This window comes from Crocuta crocuta, unplaced genomic scaffold (assembly GCF_008692635.1).
Source record: "Crocuta crocuta isolate KB4526 unplaced genomic scaffold, BGI_CrCroc_1.0 scaffold312, whole genome shotgun sequence".
In the NCBI taxonomy this organism is placed as follows: domain Eukaryota; kingdom Metazoa; phylum Chordata; class Mammalia; order Carnivora; family Hyaenidae; genus Crocuta; species Crocuta crocuta.
The window spans coordinates 1,698,049-1,720,675 of NW_027527378.1; the positions used below are offsets into that span (position 1 = coordinate 1,698,049).

A 22,627-nucleotide genomic window follows, 5' to 3' on the forward strand; every position below is an offset into this window, starting at 1 on the left:
TTCATCTGGCCAAACCCCAACCCTGGCCAAACCCAATTATCAACCATTTTCATGACTCCATGACAGGTGAACCATGCTGGAGAAAAATCAACCCCTATGACAGCATTAAAATGAACATGTTTTCTAAAATGAGTTCTTTTAAAATAAAACAAAAAAGATAAAAATTAAAAATAATATAAAATGGAATGATTCCTTTGAATATAATTAAAAAAATTTTTTTTAATGTTTGTTTATTTTTGAGAGAGACAGAGTACAAGCAGGAGAGGGGCAGAGAGAGAGGGAGAAAGGGAGACCACAGAATCCAAAGCAGGATCCAGACTCTGAGCTATCAGCATAGAGCCCGATGCGGGGCCCGAACCCACAAACTGCAAGATCATGACCTCAGCTGAAGTCGGATGCTTATCCAACTGAGCCACCCACGCGCCCCTATCCAATTTTTTGTATGGATAAATTTTTCAAACCCTGAAAGGTTTAACATCTAAGGTTTTCCATTTAAGTACAGGAGAATTACTCTCTAGCATACATCCATCAGTAGATAATGTTACAATGTGCTCAAGTTCTAAGGCTTTAAATCAGAGATCGGAAATATCACAAACCTGAACCAGATGGCAGTGACTTCCTAGAGCACGGAGGGGGCTCCTTCTAAGGTCCTGTCTCAATGGAAAGCATGCTATGTTCCAGTCGCAACGTCTCCCCTAAGTAGGGAGAGAGCGCAAGGGGGCAGGTGCACCAATGCCCCAGGTAAGAATGCTGCAGTGAGCAGGGACACACCTTACATGGTACTGCCCATCAATCTATCCACACGTGTTTCTGTGTTGTTTTTCCTCATGTAAGTACAGAGGTTATGACTTTGAATATGTGCCGGTATTTCAGATTCACTCAATAAACCATTTATACTTGAGCAGAACTTAATCAAATCCGTTTTCTCTCTTTCCAGTTGTGGATTAGATCACTCAAACTGCAAAAATGTGTAGACTCCAGTAGAGGAGAAGCAATTTTGGTTCAGAGGTGCCATATGAGGTAGGCAAGCCAAGAAAAAAAGGGGAGAGATTTTATTTTTTAAAAAGCTCTTAGGAGTGGATGAAAGGGACACTAGGGAGAAAAAAGAAAAAAAAAAAAAGGAAAAAAAAAAAGCTCTGAAAGAAAGCCAAAAATGTAGCAAAGGGAAACCTTACATGCTTGGAAATTCTGCCTAGTATACACATACTCCACTTAATGCCACCATGCAGTGCTAATTATAATGCTATTTGTCTCAGAAATATTTTCCTAACTGGTATATACTTACATGTACTAGAGTATATTTTTCCCATGCTCTGAGTGCTAAAGTATACTCTCAGCCAGTAAGTTAGAACAAGAGACAATACTCTACACAACTAGTCAGTAAGTGTTGTTAATATGCCACTCCACAAGCATTCCCTGCCAATGAGCACTCTATTGTACTTGCCTGTGTTGAGTGGGTTCTTCACGGTCTATCATCTACTCTGCTAGGGTTTCTCTTTCTATGGATTATTTTGTGTTTGACCCATGGTGACTGTAAGAGGTGTGCAAGTTATGTGCTGGACTCACGGCTGTGAGTATCACTTTGGATATTAAAATGCAAGCTGTAAGGCAGCATGCAGGAAACTTCAAGGAAATGGAGGAAATCAGCAGACAACTGGGAAGTGGTAACATTCCCTGGATACTGTGAAGGCCATCATACATATTACTGCAGCCCCAGGGTTACTATATGAACAATAGCTAAAGGCCTATCATGACTTCAGGGGATTTGAAAAGAATAGCGGGAATTCCAGGGTGCTGCCTGTGTCCTTCATAGGGGTAATGCTCCTCAACCTGGCATTTAAGGTCATCTATGAACTATCTTCCTTATATCTTTTTAAGGCATTTTTATTACTATTGCTTTTAACAAGCTTTCTCCAATTCTCAAAAAAATTTAGTGTTTATTTTTGAGAGAGAGCACCCGCACACGTGCATGCATCTGCGTGGGGGAGGGGCAGAGAGGGACACACAGAATTTGTTTTTGTTTTTGTTTTTTTACAAATAGTTTATTGTCAAGTTGGTTTCCATGTAACACCCAGTGCTCATCCCCACAAGTGCCACTCTCCGTGCCCATCTCCCCCTTCCCCCCCACACCCATCAGTCCTCAGTTTCTGTCAGCATTCAAGAGTCTCTCATGGTTTGCCTCTCCCCCTTTCCCCCACTATTTCCCTTCTTCTCCCCCATTGTCCTCCATTAAGTTCCTCCTAATCCTCCTATACGTGCAAACATATGGTATTTGTCCTTCTCTGCCTGACTTATTTCGCTCAGCATAACACCCTCAAGGTCCATGCATGTTGCTACACAAGGCCAGATTTCATTGTTTCTCATTGCCATGTAGTATTCCATGGTATAGATAAACCACATCTTCTTGATCCATTCGTCAGTTGATGGACACTTAGGCTCTTTCCACGTTTTGGCTATTGTTGAAAGTGCTGCTATGAACATTGGGGTACATGTACTCCTATGCCTCAGTATTTCTGTATCCCTTGGGTAAACTCCCAGCAGTGCTACTGCTGGGTCATAGGGGAGTTCTATTGTTAATTTTTTGAGGAACCTCCACACTGTTTTCCAGAGGGGCTGTACCAGTTTACATTCCCACCAACAATGTAGGAGGGTGCCCGTTTCTCCACATCCTCGCCAGCATCTCGAGGACACACAGAATTTGAAGCAGGCTCCTGGCTCTGAGCTGTCAGCACAGAGCCCGAAGCGGGACTTGAACTAGTGAACCATGAGATCGTGACCTGAGCTAAAGTTGGATGCCCAACTAACTGAACCACCCAGGAACCCCCAACCCTTTTCCAATTCTTGACAATTATGCATGTGACTATGATACAAGAGCTACAAAGACTGAGTTGATACTGTGTTTAAGACCATAGTCATTTAATATTTTTTTAAATTTTTTTTTAATGTTTTTTATTTTTTATTTCTAGGAGAGAGAGAGAGAGAGAGAGAGACAGTGTGAGCAGGAGAGGGTCAGAGAGAGGAGTCACAGACTCCGAAACAGGCTCCAGGCTCTGAGCTGGCAGTCAGCACAGAGCCCGACGCGGGGCTTGAACCCACGAACCGCGAGATCATGACCTAAGCGAAAGTCGGAAGCTTAACCGACTAAGCCACCCAGGCGCCCCTATAGTCATTTAATATTACAAAGTTCATGTCATAAGTAATTAATATATTCACAGTCACTAGAAATAAATAATAAGAGAAATGGAAGGGTCAAAGGACCAAGTTAAGAGAAAAGTAACACATTTCATAATTTTGTCTGAGGCCAGGCCTACTGTCAGTCACAAAATTACTGGATACCACCATGGTTCCTAAGAGGCACACTTTATCCCTGGTGAATAGTCTGAAAGGCCAGGATCACACTTTGGAAGGAAGAAGACAGTAAAATGAACACTTACGGGGTTCTTTCTTTGTGCTAGGCACTTAATTATCTCCTTTAAATCTGAAGCCTCAGAATAACATTTACCTCATACTGTAAAAACCATTAAGAGAATTATTTCCCTACTAAGCAAGAAATTGCTTTAATGATGGTTCTTGAATGACTGTAGAGACCTAAACAATCAAGACTCCCTGTTTCTTCAGCATGGATCATAAAGACATGGAGTCCTCTAGCCAGCTGAGAAAAGAGAAAATTCTGGAGTCTAGGAAGATACCTTGGCTTGAGATACTACAAAGCACTCTACCTTCTGCTATGAAGGTAGTCTCTCCTCAGCCCCACCAGAATAAAGGCTAAAAATAATCAAGTCTCCAGCAGGAGGGTGGAGAACAAAAGATACTGGCTAGAAAAAGTTAATTGGAGAGGAATTCAACAAATTATACATAAATATGGATTAATATGCAAACAATCCTGGGAGAAGGAGACAGAGGAAGGTGATGACTACCTGTTATATTTGAGTATGAATAAATTTAATTGGATAAATTTTCTTCCATTTTATGATACATGGAGGAAATAAAAGTTTTTTACTTCAGGTGAGTAAAGACAGGAAAGGACTGAACCTTTTAAAAACAAGAATAAAGAAAAAGAGCATTAAAATTCCAGAAGATGCAAAAGAAGTGGATGTAGGATGTGGGAAGAAGGCAGACTGCAGGGCAAAGAACAAAGGGAAGAAAGAGGTGAGGCGTGAAGGGAAACAATCCTGCCAGAATGAAATGGCTCTACCACAAACAGAAACCAGTGGACATGTTCAAGAGACAACACAAGGGCAGCTCCATATGTCAGGAAGGTCTGAGTGGAAGTATTCTGTTTAGGAGAAATGTGACTTCCTTTTATGATTATCATTCTGGTCAAACTGATTTAGCTACCTCTCACATTCCCCTCCCGACTTGGGCTTTTGTTCACACCATTTTCCCATGAGAATGCCTTCAACCAAATATTGACATTTACTTCTAAAAACCTATACCAAAATTTTGTCTTCTGTGAATTTCTGCCTAATTACATTAGTTATACTAGTTTTATTTTAAATTCCAGTTAACTTAAATTTTTTATCAATGGTTAAATGATCACATAGTGCTGCAAGGCTTATATGACAAACAAACAGCAGTACCTAGTACTCTTTCAGCCCTTTTCATTGCTCCCTCTGGTATTTATCTCTAGTCAACAACATAAGAAACAACAGGTGTCCGCCAAGAAAAAGGGGAACCCTCTTGCACTATTGGTGGGAATGGAAACTGGTACAGCCACTCTGGGAAATAGTATAGAAGTTCCTCAAAAAGTTAAAAACAGAACTACCCTACTACCCAGCAATCTTACTGGTATTTACCCAAAGAATACAAAAATACGGATTCAAAGGGATTCATGCACCCTGATGTTTACAGCAGCATTATCTATAAGAGTCAAATTATGGAAAGAGCCCAAGTGTCCATCAATTGATGAGTGGATAAAGAAGATGTGGTGTAGACACACACACACACAAACACACAGGAATATTACTTAGCCATAAAAAGGAATGAAATCTTGCCATTTACAACATGGATGGAGCTGGAGAGTATTATGCTAAGTGAAATAAGTCCATCAGAGAAAGACAAATATGATTTCACTCACAGTAGAATTTAAGAAACAAAACAAATGAGCAAAGGAGAAATAAAAGAGAGAGGGACAAAACAAAAAACAGACTCTTAACTATAGAGAACAAACTGATGATAATCAGAAGGGAGGTGGGTAGGGAAATGGGTTAAATAGATGATGGGGATTAAGGAGAGCACTTGTTGTGATGAGTACAAGGTGCTGTATCACTATATTGTACAGCTGAAACTAATATTACACTGTTAAATGGAATTGAAATAAAAATTTAAGAAAGGAAAAAGAATAACCTTATATTACTTCCTCTTGACTCATCAATTTCAGATTACCCTCAGACATTCTATTCTAAGACGACTTAACATTCATATTGCAAAGTATGGTTAAATCAATATTTAGCTTTTATAATTATTATGACTATGCAAACATTGTTCACTGCTAAGAAATATACTCTAGTTACATTTCTTATGTACAACTTCAATTTTCTTAAGTTTGCAGTTGGTTTGTTTTAATATTTGCTTTCTCGGTGCCTATCTCAAATTCTTCTCACTTTGCCTCTTAAGTGAATTTTCAATACTCCAACCTATTGGATAATTCATCACTTCTATTTTTTTTCCCCTGGAGACAGCCTTCCTGGAATCATCTGTCTGCTTCAATCTGGACTGAGTACTCTCTAAGCCTACAGAATGAACTAGTTTTCTGAAGCACCCTTTATTCATCACAAGGAACTGTCTTCATTGTGCTTATAAATGTTGGATCCTTTGTTGCCTGAATCTCATGTCTTTTTCTTAGTTACCAACCATCTAGTGTTGGCAGAGCCCATTTTCTAGCAACTTCCTAAAAATAGGTGTATGTTTGAAAATACCTTGGTTGAAAATCATTTTCACTAAGCATTTCAAAGGCATTATTCCTTGTCCTCTAACTCAATGTTGAAATGTTTGATATAATTCTTATATCCAGTCCTTTATATGTGATATTTAGAATAATCTCTAAAAGCTTGTCTTAGTCCATTTGGGCTGCTGTAACAGAATACCATACACTGAGTCACTTAAGATAATCAACAGAGATTTAGGTCAGAGTTCTGGAGGCTGGGAAGTCCATATCCAAACTGCCAGCAGATTCAGTGTCTGGTGAGAATCTGTTTCTTGGTTCATAGTCATTTTCTTGCTGTGTCTTCACATGGCAGAAGGGGCAAGCGAGTTCTCTGGGGTCTCTCTCATTTTTTTAATGTTTATTTTTGAGAGTGAGAGAGAGAAAGAGAGAGCGAGTGAACAGGGGAGGGGCAGAGAGGGAGATACAGAATCCAAAGCAGGCTCCAGGCTCCGTGCTGTCCGCACAGAGCCTGACACGGAGCCCAAACTCACCAACTGTGAGATCATGACCTGAGCCAAAGTCGGAAGCTACAGTCGGAAGCTTTAATGGACTGAGCCACCCAGGCGTCCCTCTGGGGTCTCTGTGACAAGGGCACTAATCCCATTCATGAGGCATCTGCCCTCATGACCTACCTACCTCCTACAGGTTCCACCTCCAAAAACCATTACATTGGGGATTAAGCTCCAATATATAAATTTTGAGAGAACACGTTCAGTCCATAGCAAAACTTTCAGGGTTTTCTATCTCTTGTGTTTGAGAATTCACAATAATGATTCTTCTTGAGAGTAGGTATTTTTGTTTGTCTGTTTTTATTAATATGATTTCAGTATGCTACTCAAATCCAGAGACTCAGAGTACTCACGTTAGGGGAAACTATTTTAATCTAAGAGCATGATTATCACTGTACCATCATGGAAGAAAAAAATGCTGCTAATTTAAATGTTTCAACACCATTGACTTTGACAAACATTCTGACTTTAGAGATATTAAAATGTGGCGGGGAAACAAGTATCTTACAATATTTCTTTAATAATATCTTCCTTTCCATTTCCCTGTTGTCTCTTACTAGAATGCCTATTAGGTAGGTGTCAGATTGCTTCTCTTTCTTTTTTCCTCCTATTTTGTATCTCTTTCTCTTTTTCTTTTATGGGAAATAGCCTTAGCATTAGCTTCTAAATAACATACTAAAATGTAAAATATTCCTATCTCATTTTTTTTTAAAGAGAGAGAAAGAGAGTAGGGAAGTGGGAGAGAGAGCATCTTAAGCAGAAGACAGAGCCCGACATGGGGCTCAGTGTCATGACTCTGAGATCATGACTTGAGCCAAAATCAAAAGTCAAACGCTTAACCAACTGAGCCACTCAGGCACCCTGCCACCCCATTTTTAATTCTAAGAATTTCTTCTTTTTCTGATTATAAAAAAAAAATAGCATCCTATTCTTATTTTGGCATTATCAATTTTGTCTCTTAACACTCAAAAGATATTAATTTGACTTTTCTTTTTTCCTTTTTTCTGCATTGTCTGATCCTTCAAGAGCTTATTTTTTCATTTGGAAGCCTTCCTCAAATGTCTAGTGATATCTGGCTTTTTAGTCATACTTAAAAATGAGGCACTAGAAAGTGGACCAGATGTCCTGGAGCTTGTCAACTGTCAGGCATTTTTGTAGGTTAACTAGCCAAGCAGCCAGCCTTTATATCAAAGATCTCCTAAATGTCAGTATCTGAAGGACTTTTATGAAGGACCATTCAATTTCTTTAGGAAAGAAGACTTTACTTTCCTGCCTGAAGATATGGTCCTGGTTGGTGCAATGGGTAAGGTAAGGGGACCATAACACCATTTAGTAGCAGGCTTTTACATGAACTCCCTGTTTCTAGCCCAGTGTCTCACCCCACTTCTTACTATAACTGGGGCTCTACAGGTCGAGCCAATGTGATTCATTTTTCCCTATAAAATACCTTCTATCTCTGCCAGGGGTAGGAAAGGGAAGAGAACGGAGGCTGTTNTCAGCCTCATGGCATTCCTCCACTTTCCATGGTACCTGGCAACCTCATCTTGAGCTCCTCTGGGGCTCTGAGGGTAATAAATAAGGCACTCTTCCTGCTGCTATGGCTCTCTAATAGCACTTAGGTACTTTAACTTAGGCCCTCTTGTTCTGACTTTTCTTTCTGCTTTTCATATTTATATGTTGTGGTTCAAATTACAGAAGTCTTCTAACTTCAAAGACCATGTTTCTGTTACTTATTCTCTTTGCTGTTGTGTGTGTGTGTGTGTGTGTGTGTGTGTGTGTGTGTGTTTTACCAGAAGAGAAGAGGACAAAAACAACTTTATTTTGCCATTTAAAGACTTCAAGTTTCCGAGGCGCTGGGTGGCTCACTTGGTTAAGTGTCCAACTTCAGCTCAGGTCATGATCTCACGGTTCGTGAGTTCGAGCCCTGCGTCGGGCTCTGTGCTGACAGCTAGCTCAGAGCCTGAAGCCTGTTTCAGATTCTGTGTCTCCCTCTCTCTCTGACCCTCCCCTGCTCACGCTGTCTCTTTCTCTCTCTCTCCCAGAAATAAAACATTTAAAAAAAAAAAAAAAAACTTCAAGTTTCCCTTAAATGCTTATATGTCTCCAACAACCTAGCAGAGTTCTTGGTAACTAATAGAAATTCACCAAGTACTTGGCTAATGAATGATGAGATGTAGTCAGAGTACAGGCTAAGCTGCTATAACAAAAAGACCCCAAAACACAATGGCTCCAACAAGGTAAGTGCTTATTTTTCTCTTGTGGAACAGTCCACAGGTAAGAGGGTAAATTGGGGTGAAGAGGTGTCACACGATCATTAGGTCAATAAAGGACCCAGGTTTATGTCCTCTTGTTATTCTCCATCTATCCTATGGGTCTTACTGTGGACAAAACTGGCTATTCATCATATTCAACATTCGACGTTAAAAATCGGCCAATCAACCTACAAGAAAGACTACCAGTTAAAAAGCTCCATTGACACAATTATTATTTCACAGTTTCTATGTGCCAAGAATCTGGGCTAACAAACATGTGAGCTTGGAAGCAGAATCCTTTTCAGTCAAAGTTCAGACGAGAACCTAGCCCTGGCCAACTCCTTCACTGCAATCTGTGAGACTCTGAACCAAAGGACCCAGTTAAGTTGGGTCTCCCAGATTTATAACCCATAGAAACAGAGGTAAGAAATGTATGTTGGGGGCGCCTGGGTGGCTCAGTCGGTTAAGCGTCCGACTTTGGATCAGGTCATGATCTCACGGTTCGTGGGTTCAAGCTCCATGTTGGGCTCTGTGCTGACAGCTAGCTCAGAGCCTGGAGCCTGTTTCAGACTCTGTGTCTCCCTCTCTCTCTGACCCTCCCCTACTCACACTGTCTCTCTCGCTGCTCTCTCTCAGAAATAAATAAAACAGTTTTTAAAAATAAATAAATAAAAAAAAGAAATGTATGTTGTTTTAAGCTACTAATTCTAGGGTAATTGCTACGCATGAAATACATACTGATACAACATCTCCATTTTTGCTATTTAAATTATCAGTAATTGACAAAATGAAAACTTTTAATTGTACATTAAAGGCAAACACAATTTAAAAGTATTAGGCTAATATATATTTTGACAATCTTTTGGATTTAATACCATGAAAGAAATAGTAAGTATTAGGCTTTTATCTTATACCCAATCCTAATTCCTATAATCTGGAATGATCTGCTAAACAACTTCACGCACATTGCTAGTAATATTTTAGTCCTGCACCTTTTCAACCCTATGTCTAAAATGCAATTTTCTTCTGTATGTAAATGTTACTAATGTTCTAGGGGAAAGTATGAGCCATACAATATCACAATGGAAAATGTTTTTAAACTAGGGAGAATAAAAAATTTGAAGGTTTTCTTTCCAAAGAAAGTGTTACATAACAAAAAATAAGTAACTGGTGGCAGAAAAATCAGTATTAACGTTTATGGTTTGTTTTTGTGTTTGATTAAATGCTAATAAATATATACTACAGATGAGTGAAGCAGAATGCCTCAAATGGCTTGGGAGGTGTAGAAATCTAGACTAAGTGTGAAGGTAACCTCAGGCACAGGTCCCATGCCTGGGTCCCTGTGCTAGCCAACACTTAGTTTATGCATTCATTTAATTAACAAGTACTTATTGAACACCTACTGGGTACTGGATTTAAAACAAGGAATGAGTCAGGCACGGTCAATACCTCATGCAGCTCATAGTTCACTAGGGAATAAGTAAATAAGTAATGGAATCGAAGGTGGTATTGCCATTTAGGGTACTCACAGGTTGCTATGGAAGCACAAAGGAAAAACACTTAGCTTGAGGCGGAAAAAGAAATGGTAGTTGTGTCAGGAAGACACCTCAGTTGAAGTGATATCAAGCTTGAACCTGAAGGATGACTAGGAATTAACTGAAGGGGGGTACTAAGGGAAAAGAAATCTGGGAGAGGGACTATCACCTATGAAGGTCCAGGAGCAAAAGAGAACCTGATACACTGGAGTGAATGCGCTTTCAGGAGAGGGCAGAGGAGTGTGGCTGGGGATTACACAAAGAAGTACACAAAGGCCTTATGATACAGGGCCTGATAGCTCACACTGTAGTGTTTGGACTTTATTAAAAGGAAGCCCAAAACTACTGAAGATTTTAAGAAAAGTACAATGATCTTACTCTTTCATAAGTGACAAAATGCTCATGACAATTTGTATGATTTCTGAAAACTTTCCCAATATACTAAAAAGCATATAAGAACATATAACATTTTTATATACGAGCAATAACTGGATGGAAGGCAGCAGAAAAGAAATCTCACTTATAACAAAAACTACAAAATACCCATGAATTATCTTAATAGATTAATGTATAATACTATAAGAAACCATAAAATTTTGATAAAAGGATATAAAAGAATATCAGAGTAAATGTTCTTGGGATGTGGAGACTCAACATTATTAAAATAATCTTCATGTTAATCAGAAAATTTAATGGAATTTTGATAAAAATGCCAATAACCTTTTCAGGAGTACTTGATAAATTGATTACAAAGTTCATCTGGAAGATATATATATAAGACCATAATTCTGAAAACTAAAAAGGCATATATATCTTGCCTTGCCACATATAAAAAACATAATAAAAGTACAGTAATTGAAAACGTATGTGAAACATTCAGGGATGCTATGGGGTGAGGTNATTCTAATCCCCAGTACCTATGAATATGATCTTATTTGAAAATAAGGTCTTTGTAGACTTAATAATGTTAAGATGAGGTCATAATGGAGTAAGACGGGCTCTAATCCAATGACTAGTATCCTTATGTGAAGAAAGAATTCGGATATGGAGACTTATAGGGGGAAAACGCCACGTGACAATGGAGGTAGAGACTGCAGTGATGTGGCCAAGGAGCACCAAGGACTGCTGACAGGCACCAGAAGCCAGAAGATACAAGGAAAGATCCTCTCCTAGAGCGTTCAGAGAACATTACCCTGTCAACACCTTGATTTTGGATTTCTAGTCTTCTTGACTGTGAAAGAAGAGAATAATTTCTGTTATTTTAAGCCACCCAGTTTGTGGCACTTTGTCAGGGCAGCTGTAGGAAACTAATACATGGAGGATATGGCAATTTTATATATGATAAGAGGGATCTTGAATGAGTAGGATATACAGATTTTATGTGTTCACTAAGTAGAGATTAGGACAAAAGGCTATTTGGAAAGAAAAGTGAGATTTCCACATCATAATGGGAACTAAAATTCCAAACAGATCACAGATCTAAATGTAAAACACAAAACCATAGAGGTGGCAGATGAAAATATAAGAGGATATTTTTATAACCTTGGTGCTGGGAAGAATCTTCTAATCAAAACATAAAACCCAGAAGCCAGATCTGACCATTTAAAAATGAAAACTTCTGTACACATACAATGAAAGACAACATAATAAGTGTTAAAAAAAAAAATAGGGATAAAACATTTGCAAGAGACATTATAGACATGGAGCTAATATCCAGAATATATTTGGTCACATAGCCCATGAAGAGATAACAAGCAACCCAAAAGAAAGTTGGGCAAACACAAAAATACAAAGGCCAGTAATGCATGATACTCAACCTCGCTAATAATCAAATTAGATGCAAACTGAAATGAGAAAGTATTATTTATTAGAATGGCTTGAATGAAAATTAATTTCTAATAATATCCAGTGTTGAACAGGATATGCTTGAATAGATACTCTCATATACTAACATTTTTACAAACTTTTTGGTTTGGACAGCAATTTGGCAAAGTTCTATTGAGATTTATATGTTCATACCTGTTGTTCTAGCACATTCTTCTCTAAGACTATATCCTACTGAAATACAAGTTCCCAAAACTAAATAGGGGTAAAATTATATTAAGTGTACGACATGCATAAAATAGAATATTACGCAAGAATTTAAAAAGGGGGCGGATTGGGGCACCTGGGTGGCTCAGTCAGTTAAGCAACTGACTCTTCGTTTTGGCTCAGGTTATGATCTCATGGTTTCCTGAGTTTGAGCCCTGCGTTGTTGGGCTCTGCACTGGTAGCATGGAGCCTGCCTGGAATTCTCGGTCTCTCTCTCTCTCTTGCCCCTCCCCACATGTGCTACCTCTGTCTCTCTCAAAATAAACAAATAAACTTAAAAAAATTAAAAATAAATAAATAAGAGGCAGATCTTCATGTATTGCCATAAAAAGACGTTCAGGACTTAGCAGGTGAAACGAGCAAGCTGGAGAGTATATATAGTTCATAAATATCAGTAATAATGATCTTATGTATGGAATAAAAATAAGTGAACTGCTAACAATGAATCTCTTACAGATGGGAAATTTATTAATCCATTCATGTAATATTTAACGAGTGTCTATTATATTCCAGTCACTGGTCTAGGTGATGGGGACTTAGGAGTAAATAAAAAAACAAGATGAGGAAGTGGTGAACGTTCATCTTCTACATTAAATATTTCTTTTTTAAAAAAATGTTTAGTGGAAACTAATTTGACAATAAACTATTAAAAAAAAATGTTTATTTATTTTGAGAGAAAGAGAAAAGGAGAGAGAGAGGGAGGGTGGTAAGGGCAGAGAGAGAGAGAGAATCCCAAGCAGGCTCCACACTGTCAGCACTGAGCCTGATACAGGGCTCAAACTCAATGAAATCATGAGATTTTGACCTGAGCCGAAATCAAGAGTCAGATGCTTAACCAACTGAGCCACTCAGGCGCCCCTACATTAAATATTTCTATAAAGAATCACCTTTATATTTTTGTCTCTAATGTATCTATGGTTAGTGTGATTTAAAAAAAAAAAAAGCTTTAAGGTACTAATGAAAAACTTTCAACAACATAAAGCAAATTATTTTGTCATTCTCTTAAAATCAGTCTTATCAAACAGTTCTTTTTTAATATTTTATTTATTTTTGAGAGAGAGAAAGAGAGAGAGAGAGTGTGAGCAAGTGGGGTAGGGGCAGAGAGATGGGGGATAGAGGGTCCAAAGCAGGCTCTGCACTGAAAGCAAGGAGCCCTATGCGGGGCTCGAACACATGAACTGTGAGATCATGACCTGAGCCAAAGTCAGACACTTAACCAACTGAGCCACCCAGGCATTCCATTAAACAGTTTTTAAAAATGGCACTGGGAGGGGGCGCTAGGTGGCTTAGTCAGTTGTGTTTGACTCTTGATTTTGACTCAGGTCATGATCTCATGGTTCATGAGTTTGAGCCCCACACTGGGCTCAGCACTGACAGTGTGGAGCCTGCTTGGGAATTCTCTCTCTCTCCCTCTCTTGTTGCCCTTCCCCTGCTCATGCTCTCTCATTCAAACGAAATAAACTTAAAAAAAAAGGCACTGGCATTTTCAAAATTATATTTTGGTAAAATTAAATCATAAAAAAACTTCTAAGTACAGTAAAATATTATTTTGCTCAGTTAAAAAAATAATACTTAAATTTTATGGTATCTGATTTATCTATATCCCTTATGATACAATATTTTACTTACAGTTTGTGGATTAATCTCCTCCTCTCCCATAGGTTCATCCATAATTTGCTGTCCATTCTGTGAAAAGTACAGCAAGGAGAAAGTTACCAACACAGATCTCATATCAGTTAAAGTTACATGAAGGCAGACAAAGCAGAATCATAATAGGAATACTGTCACCCTTAAAGGATTCTAATGAAGTGCCAAACAACCATATAAGTATGTAGTTGCCAATATGCAACAGGCTGTGCTTTAAAAGTTAACTATAAAAACATTTTTCCATGGAAATTATATAATAAATGATGATTACCTTTCCAGGTAAGTCCTTGAGTTTATTTTAATAGTTAAATGAATTACAAATAGTATTATTTAAATCTCACCAAACATCACTTACAATACTTTCTATGGCAAAACACATTCTAAAATCCAACTCTACTGATTGATCAGGGCAGCTGATTAGTTATTTTAGGGTTTGAAAAGTAAGCTAGATCTCCATATCAAAATCGATTCCACATAGATTAAACATTTAAATGTGAAAAATAAAATTATATAAGTATTAGAAGAAAATATAGGTAAATAATACTTATGGGGTAAGGACGGTGGAAATCATAAAGGAAATAAATGACATTTGAGTTGATAAAAGTTTAAAATGTCATCTACCAGACACAAAAAAGATAAAAGACGAACCGATTACAAAAAAAGCAACATATGACAAAGGGCTGGTATCTTCAATTACACAAAGAGTTTTGTTTTACAAACCTGTAAGAAAAAATGATGAACCTCAACAGAAATGAGCAATAAGGGAAAAAAGAGTTTAGCCTTAGTACTAATCAAAGATATGTACTGGTAATGATTTACAGAAAAAACAACACCCAGCACTAGTAAGAGTAAGGGAAAAAGAGCACTCAGGATATACTGCTAGGGAAAGTATAAATCAGCACAACCTTTTAGGAAGATAATCTAAGTCTGTATTAAAACAAGTGTGCAAAGATGTACATACAAGAATGCTCACCATAACTTTTTCCAAAAAGAACTCCAAATTGGAAACCTAAATTCTTAACAATAGAGAACTAGTTAAATATATGATGGTACATCCATATAATGGAATACTATACAGTCATTAAAATGATAATAAAGATGTAAATTTATTGACATGGAAAGACAGTCACATGTAATAAGTGAAAAAGCAGTTTACAAAACAATATGGATTGTAATGATCCCATTTTAAATAAATATATACATGTTCCAATGTATATATTTCTATGGGAAAAACTCTGGAAGAATATACACCAAAATGTTAACAGTGGCTATTTCTGGGTGGTAGAATTTTAGACAATTTAAAATGTTTGTTTTTGCGTATTTGAATTTTCTGATGTGTCTACAATGAATATGTATTATTTGTATAATTAATAACAAAACAAAACCAGAAGTCAGGAACACAACATCTTGTTTAGTTACTTCAGTGAAAATAGGAGTAAGTGCCCCTGACCACTTGTCAATTCAACAAATGTACAAGGATCTAAGCTATCCATCTTTGGAGCATCATCAACTAGGCTATAAAAGGTAGCCCACCCATCACACTCCCCACATGAGGCAGATGCTCTGAATCTGAACTCTCTCTACTCTCCAAATCCCTATTTATCCATCCATTCATCCACCCCTTTTGTTTCATTCATTCTAAGTTTTAGGTGCCAAGCTGGAGATGAAAGGTTAAGAAAACATGGCCCCATCCTAGAGATCCATCCTAGAGGGTCTCACAGGTCTACTGACCCATAATNCTTTCATTTTCAAACACTCAGAGAGTATGTTTCTAGGTTAGGGGATGCCTATACGATATTAAAAGCACAGAAACAGTGCGAAAATGCAGAAAAGGAGGAGACAGGTATAAAATCTTTACTATCCTAAGACACTTGCAGAAGCTATAGTATTGCCCACTTCATGGTAAGGAGTCAGATAACTCCAGGATATACCTTTCTACCAAAAGCCACAACCACTTACTCAATTAAATACTGATCATTTTAATCCAGACATCACAGACAAACCTTAAACTAGATCATAAGAATGCTGGTTTTGGAGTCAGACACCAAGATTCAAATTTCTGCTCTTACACTTATTATGAAGCCTTGGACAAGTTATTTAAACTATGCTTTAGTTTTTTCATATGAAAAGTAGAGATTAAAAAGTCTCATCTTCAGAGAGATGGTGATGAGGCTAAGTGAGATAAAAGATACAAAACCCTAAGTACAGTGTCTGGCACTTAATAAACAATCAACGGTAGCTATTTTAATTACATCCAAAATGCAGTCACCCGCTTCATGGCCCACCAATCTGCTACGTCTCCTGTATTTGCTATCTTAGTGAATGGGGGTGTACCATCATTCATCTAGAAGTGCAAACTAGGTTTTTTCATTAATTGTACACAGAGTTCTCTTTCTATAACATAGATCTGCTGAATGGCTCCCCATTATTTGACTTTTATTTATTAAATTTTTTTTATTTGTTTAATGTTTTATTTATTTCTGAGAGAGAGACAGCATGAGCAGGGGAGGGACAGAGAGAGAGGGAGACACAGAATCTGAAGTAGGCTCCAGGCTCTGAGCTAGCTGTCAGCACAGAGGGTGACGTGGGGCTCGAACCCACGAACTGTGAGATCATGACCTGAGCCGAAGTTGGACGCTTAACCGACTGAGCCACCCAGGCGCCCCGTTGACTTTTAGAACCCTTGGTCTAACTGAGCTGCAATTACATTTAATATGGGAATATAATTTGAGAACCATCTGTTCCCTGTAATTTTCAGTGCATACAAAGCAAGAATCACAACTTATAACGTACTTTCTAAGGCAAACTGGTATAGTAAAAACAGCACTGAACTTGGAATGGTAGACCTGAGATAGAGCCCTAGGTCTACCACTTATAAGCTTTATGATTGTGGGCAATTCAGACTGTCTCTAGCCTACCTTATCTGTTCAAAATGGGGATACTTACCCTGTCTACCCAAAGGGTTAGTGTTAGACACAAAACTGAGATAACTCAAAAGAAAATACTTTATAATTCATAAAGAACTGCACCAATGCAAATTACTATTATTAAGGTGAGGTGGCTTCATGGGGACAAAGTAATACTTCCATAAAGTCCTTTTAATCTTTGAATCAAAAAAAGTTTAGGATTGGTAAGAGATCTTGAAAGTCTTCTGTTCCAAATAAAACATCATATGCTTCAGTTCTTTCTTTGCCATTCTACCTAGATTTGAACACTATCAGGACAAGAATGTACTACCTCACCTGGCAGCCTACTAAACTATCTCAGAAAAAGTACTGGCTGCTAGATCAAGATTCTTCATTATATAGTACTCTTCCTCAGCTACCAATTCCCTTTAATAGGATTTTTAATATACGATGACTAACTTGTCTGTAGTCTACCTGCAAAACCACAGGAAGCAAATCTACACTGTGACTGTAAATCATCCTGAGTCTGTTCTTTAGCGGATAACTCAAGTTCTTTCAAACATTCCTTTTAGACAGATGAGACTATCTTCTTTTCTGAGCACGCACTCAATTCATCTTAAAGGGTGGTATAGAGAACTGCATTCAATTAACACTCCAACCTTGAAACGATCAATGCAGAGTAAAGATCATCATAATCTTCCTGTTCTAGATAATAAACTTTTATTAATGCAGTTCTGCCTTTTAAAATGTCCAAAACACATTGCTGAGTCATATTAAGTTTTCTGTCGATTAAAAGCTTGTCTTCTTTCTATTGCAACTAAGTCCTGTACTTGTTACACTTAGTCTCATGAAGAAAGCCTTAAGTTTTTGATTCATCTGTTTCTAGTTGTGATCCTCTATAGGATTACTACAGTTTCTACAGGATGGATTCTGAATCTGCTAATCAGCCTCTTCACTATTTTTATCTTCATATAATCCATAAATTTTACAATATATTTTCTTTTCTAAGCTCTGTACCCAGCTAATTAACAGTAATATACTAACAAAGCAATCTGAAAAAAAAATTAAGTGAACCATGATCTAAAGGCAGTTGATGCTCTTTTGCAAAAATATCAACTTCCTTTGTGAGTTTAGCAAAGACTGAAAATTTTGAACAATTTAATTTTAAGGCAGGAACACATAAAAGCCAATGCTGTCCTACATATTGGTGAAGCTTTACAAATATCTACTTTAAAAAGCACTTTTACTTCAACAAATCCTTTGTATCATTTCATCAAAATAAAGATTCAAATGGTATCTATTAGAAATGAGCATAATTACTCCCGTAGTTAAGAAGTTTCCTCTTTGAAAATGACCTTTGGCTTCACTAGAGATTAGGTTACAATGGGCCATCAGTCTGACTTGATATTTCAACTTCTATAGTTTCAAAACACATGTGATCTGAACCTCACTAGTACCAGGTTTAAACCTCAGCTCTGTTACCTGATCTTGGGTACGTTACTCAACATTCTGAGCTTCAGTTTGTTCATTTGTAAGATGCATATAATACTACCTCACAAAGGTGTTGCAATTAAATGGATACATCAAGGAACAATAGATGCTCAAGTAAATGCTACTTCCTGTTCCTTCTCTTTTGCCTGAATTATGAAATACATATATATCTACAGTTAACTACTAAGTTAGTGCAATGAAGAAGTACAGGAGAGTGTTGAGATACTTATTTCACTACCTAATACAGCCAATTTCCCACCAAACAAGGTGAAAGAGATCATTCATACCTGTGGTATATTTTTATACAATGTGGTCAAAGAATGAGTACAGACAAAAAAGGATAGTTTAAAAGTGAGGCAAATGTATTTATCCTCTCTCATCCCACCATTATGCCTTCTAGCCAAAAAACTACAGAGCTTGGCAGATTGTACATATGCAAATATTATGTGAAATACTGGAAAAGGTTAGGAAATGCTAATCATGCTTTACTCTGTTAGTCGGAAATGTGTAAAAGTCAAAAATTAGAATAACGTACAATATGGGTCTCATCAGAACATTCAGACAAAGGAGACTGTTAGCTTGCATTTCAGCAGGAATTGTTTTCAAAATAACTTCTAAGGTTGTGATACAAAATTATCACTTAAGATCATCTTTCTGGTTTCAAGAGGATGAACAATTCAAATCAGTAGTTCTGAACCAAGGTTTCAGGACTTCTAGAGTATTCCTAAGTACTTTAAGAAAAAATCTGAAATGTTAAAAATACGAATATTTTACTAAATAAAAGTTTCATCTTAAGCAACTTCATTAAACAGTTTGTTTTATTGTAATGGCATGTTACAACAATGCACATTTCTGGGTTGCTGTTTGATCCCTTTGAAGAAAATATAAAATATGCTAAAAAAATGCTTTGAGTCCAGTAAGAGATCATCATGTACAAGTAAAAATAGAACTAAAAAAAAAAAAAAAAAAAAAAAAATCTGTGATTGGTAAAATGCTACCTTGAGGCTATTAGGAAATATCTACTGACATCCTCCAATGTAGAAATGAAATATACATATGAACATTGGTAGAAAAGACTTCCTCACAAAGAATTAAGAGCCTGAAATAATAGGAAGGGAGGAGGAAAATAAGGGTCCACAGCTCTAGTGTGCTAATTTGGAGATCCAAGTTGTAGGAATGAGCAAGGACCGTGTGTGTGTGTGTGTGTGTGTGTGTGTGTATACACACATTTTTTTTTTACCACCTTCAAATTCCCACAAGTACATTTGCCTTTCAAGCTCCCTGATACCAGCAGTAGTTTTCTTGCCCAAAACATATGGAACAGGAGTTGCATGAAAGTGCTGAGGATGAGGCACGAGAAACTTCTCTTGAATTTCAGTTCAGATACCATGAAATTGTTCAGAATCCAAAGAATCTTCTATGCAATCACATTGAAACAATAAGAAACAAGCATTTTATATTCTTAATAAGGAATGTATATAATCCTTACCAATATGACAGGATTAAGAATCAGCTCCTCATTTATCCTAAGGAAATATCAGAGATGTGTATAAAGACTTATATTCATCATACTCATTATACTGAAAAATAGAAAACAATCTAAATGACCAACAGGGGACTGGTTAAATAAATCATAACACATCTATTCATATGTAGGAATACTATGCAAATGTNACGGTTAAAATAAGGGCATCAAAAAATTAATGATGCAAAAATATGCTTGTAATATATTAAATTAAAAAGGATACAAACTATATAGTATGACCCCAATTTTGCAATACCCCCAACATGTGTGCATGTAACTGGCAAAACATATATGAAATCTTATCAGTAGTTACCTGGGTCCTAGGATTTTCTTCTTGTACTGTATTTTCAAAATTATATGCATTTATTATCTATTTTTTTATAATGAGAAAAAACAATCAATATAATTAGAAAAATCCATTATTTCTAATTAAGGTGCCCTTATGCTTGCTTTGCTATTCCTTGAGTAACTAAACACCTGCTAGTACTCAAGACTATTCTATTTTCTAGACTAGGGTAGAAATGACCTCTGGTTATATCCATGTTTTTAAGTTTTAGAGGACGCTTTCAAAAGCTTTTTTTTTCCTGTCTGGTCCTGTGGTTGTGGCCTCAGAAAACAGATCAGATCACTTTTAGGCTTGAACCCCACCTTGTTTCTTAGAGTGTACCCCTAAGGGAGATTCAGCTTATGAAACAGGAGTATGTTGAAGTAAGAATAAAGAAATGAAAACAGAGTAGCCAAAATTAAATCTGCATTGTGAACAGCTAATATTAGAATTGACACTGCAGAAAACAATCCATGCCACAGAGGACAAACTTGTGTAAATGAAAAAAAAAAAAATGAAAGAAAAGATTAAAAAACTATGGAAGACAGACAGAGAAATAATCTATGAATAACAGATGTTCCTAAAGAAAAAAAAACAGCATTTTAATCAATCAAAAGTATAAGAAAACTTTCCAGTTCTGAAAAAAAATACCTGAGACTGGAGACTGAGAAGGTTCAACAGAGATCATCAACACCAAGACATGTCCTGGCAAATGTTTTTAAATTTCAAGGATAAAGATATAATCCTACAAGCATACAAGCAGAAAAAAACAGGTTATTTTCAAAGGAACTAAAATCAGATTGACCTCAGATTTTTCCTCTGCAACAATAAAATGCCAGAAGACAATGAAGTAATGACTTACAGAGAGCTGAAAGGGGAAAGTTATGATCTAAGAATTGTATACCTTGTCCTAGTTTTTCATGTACAAAGGTCACAGGAAATTATTCTTAGATCTGCAAAGTCTTATAAAATTTCACCATCCTGTTAGTACCTTTTTTCATCAACTGTTCAAAGGTATGTATGTCCTAGACCATTGAAAGAGAATCAAAATAAGAACTTAAGAATATTGAAGTAGGAAAGAACTGGTGAAGTATACTAACACCAACTTACTATTTAGAAACAAATGAAAAAAATAATTAACCCCACTAAAGGAGAAAGGGTCAGTAATGAAAAGTAAATAGTTGATATAAGTATATGAACAATATAAAACTTTAGAAAGCTAAAGGCAAGATTTGTAATCTTAGGCTAAATTAATGTGGACTCAAATAAGGTAGTAGAAGAATTGATAAAAAGATTTTCAATTCTCTTTCCTAAAAGGATTATTTAAAAACCACCATGTTTAGTAATTCCCTAATAAATAAATTTTTGCAATGTTCTGAGAAATCACAGGACAACCAATAATTTTATTTATTTATTGCAGTCCAAATCACTAGAGAAGATAATAACTGACAAAGACTATATAAAAAAAAGTACTTTACGAAGGCATCACATTCAACCCTAAGAACATGAGGTAGTTATAATTCACCCCAATTTTACAGATGAGGAAACCAAAGCTCAGCAAAGTTATTTAGTGAACAGCAAGAGTAAGACTCAAACCCAGGTCTTTCCAGCTATATAATTCTTTCTTCAATATTTCATAACCTCCTCAAACAAAAACCATCCATATGTCAAGAGAAATAAAAGAATAAAAAACTTACAACAGAAATTATTCCAAAAGTAATAATGTAAGAAATGTAAAGTTTAAAGTGTCTATTTAAAAGAAAAGTGTCTTACTAGAATTTGATGCTATTACAGAATTATTGACATTTTTATGAGTGATGATGGTATGGTCGTTATGTATTTTAAGTCTTTATCTTTTAAGAAATATAAATGAAATACTGACATATAAACTGATATATCTAGGATTACCTTGAAAATAATCTACCGGAGGCAGGGAGTAAAATAGAGAATGTGTATGGGGGTGGGTGAAGGGAGTATAGATGAAACAAGACTGGCCATGAGTTGATAATCTTTGAGGCTGGCTTATGGGAATATGGTAGTTCATTAGACTATTCTCTCTGGGCACCTGGGTAGCTCAGTCACTTAAGCGACCGACTCTTGATTTCAGCTCAGGTCATGACTGCACAGTTTGTAGGATAGAGCCCCACAATGAGCTCCATGCTGACAGTGTAGAGCCTGCTTGGGATTCTCTTTTCCTCCCTCTCAAAAATAAATAAATATGTAAACCTTATATATATACTATAAGAGTATAATATATATACTATTCTCTCTTCTCTGGTATGTGTTTGAAATACTTGATAATAAAAATTTTAAGAGTCACAGGTTGTATTTTCTAAAAAGTTAAAAAAACACACAATTATTTACTGTCTTAAAAATTTTTTCTTACCATTTATTTTTGAGAGACAGAGAGACAAAGCATG

The 22,627-nt window shown here is 36.7% G+C and overlaps 1 protein-coding gene across 1 annotated transcript in view; it reads right to left on the bottom strand.

Moving 5' to 3' along the window:
* Nucleotides 1-20,885, bottom strand: part of RPS6KA3 (ribosomal protein S6 kinase A3) — an 89,811-nt gene extending 68,926 nt beyond the window's left edge. Inside the window, 3 exon segments of the mRNA XM_077769680.1 lie at nt 13,943-13,999; nt 19,847-19,883; nt 20,859-20,885. Coding sequence (XP_077625806.1) covers nt 13,943-13,984 — 42 coding nt within the window. The 5' untranslated portion in view covers nt 13,985-13,999; nt 19,847-19,883; nt 20,859-20,885.
* Nucleotides 20,886-22,627: the final 1,742 nt, after the last annotated feature.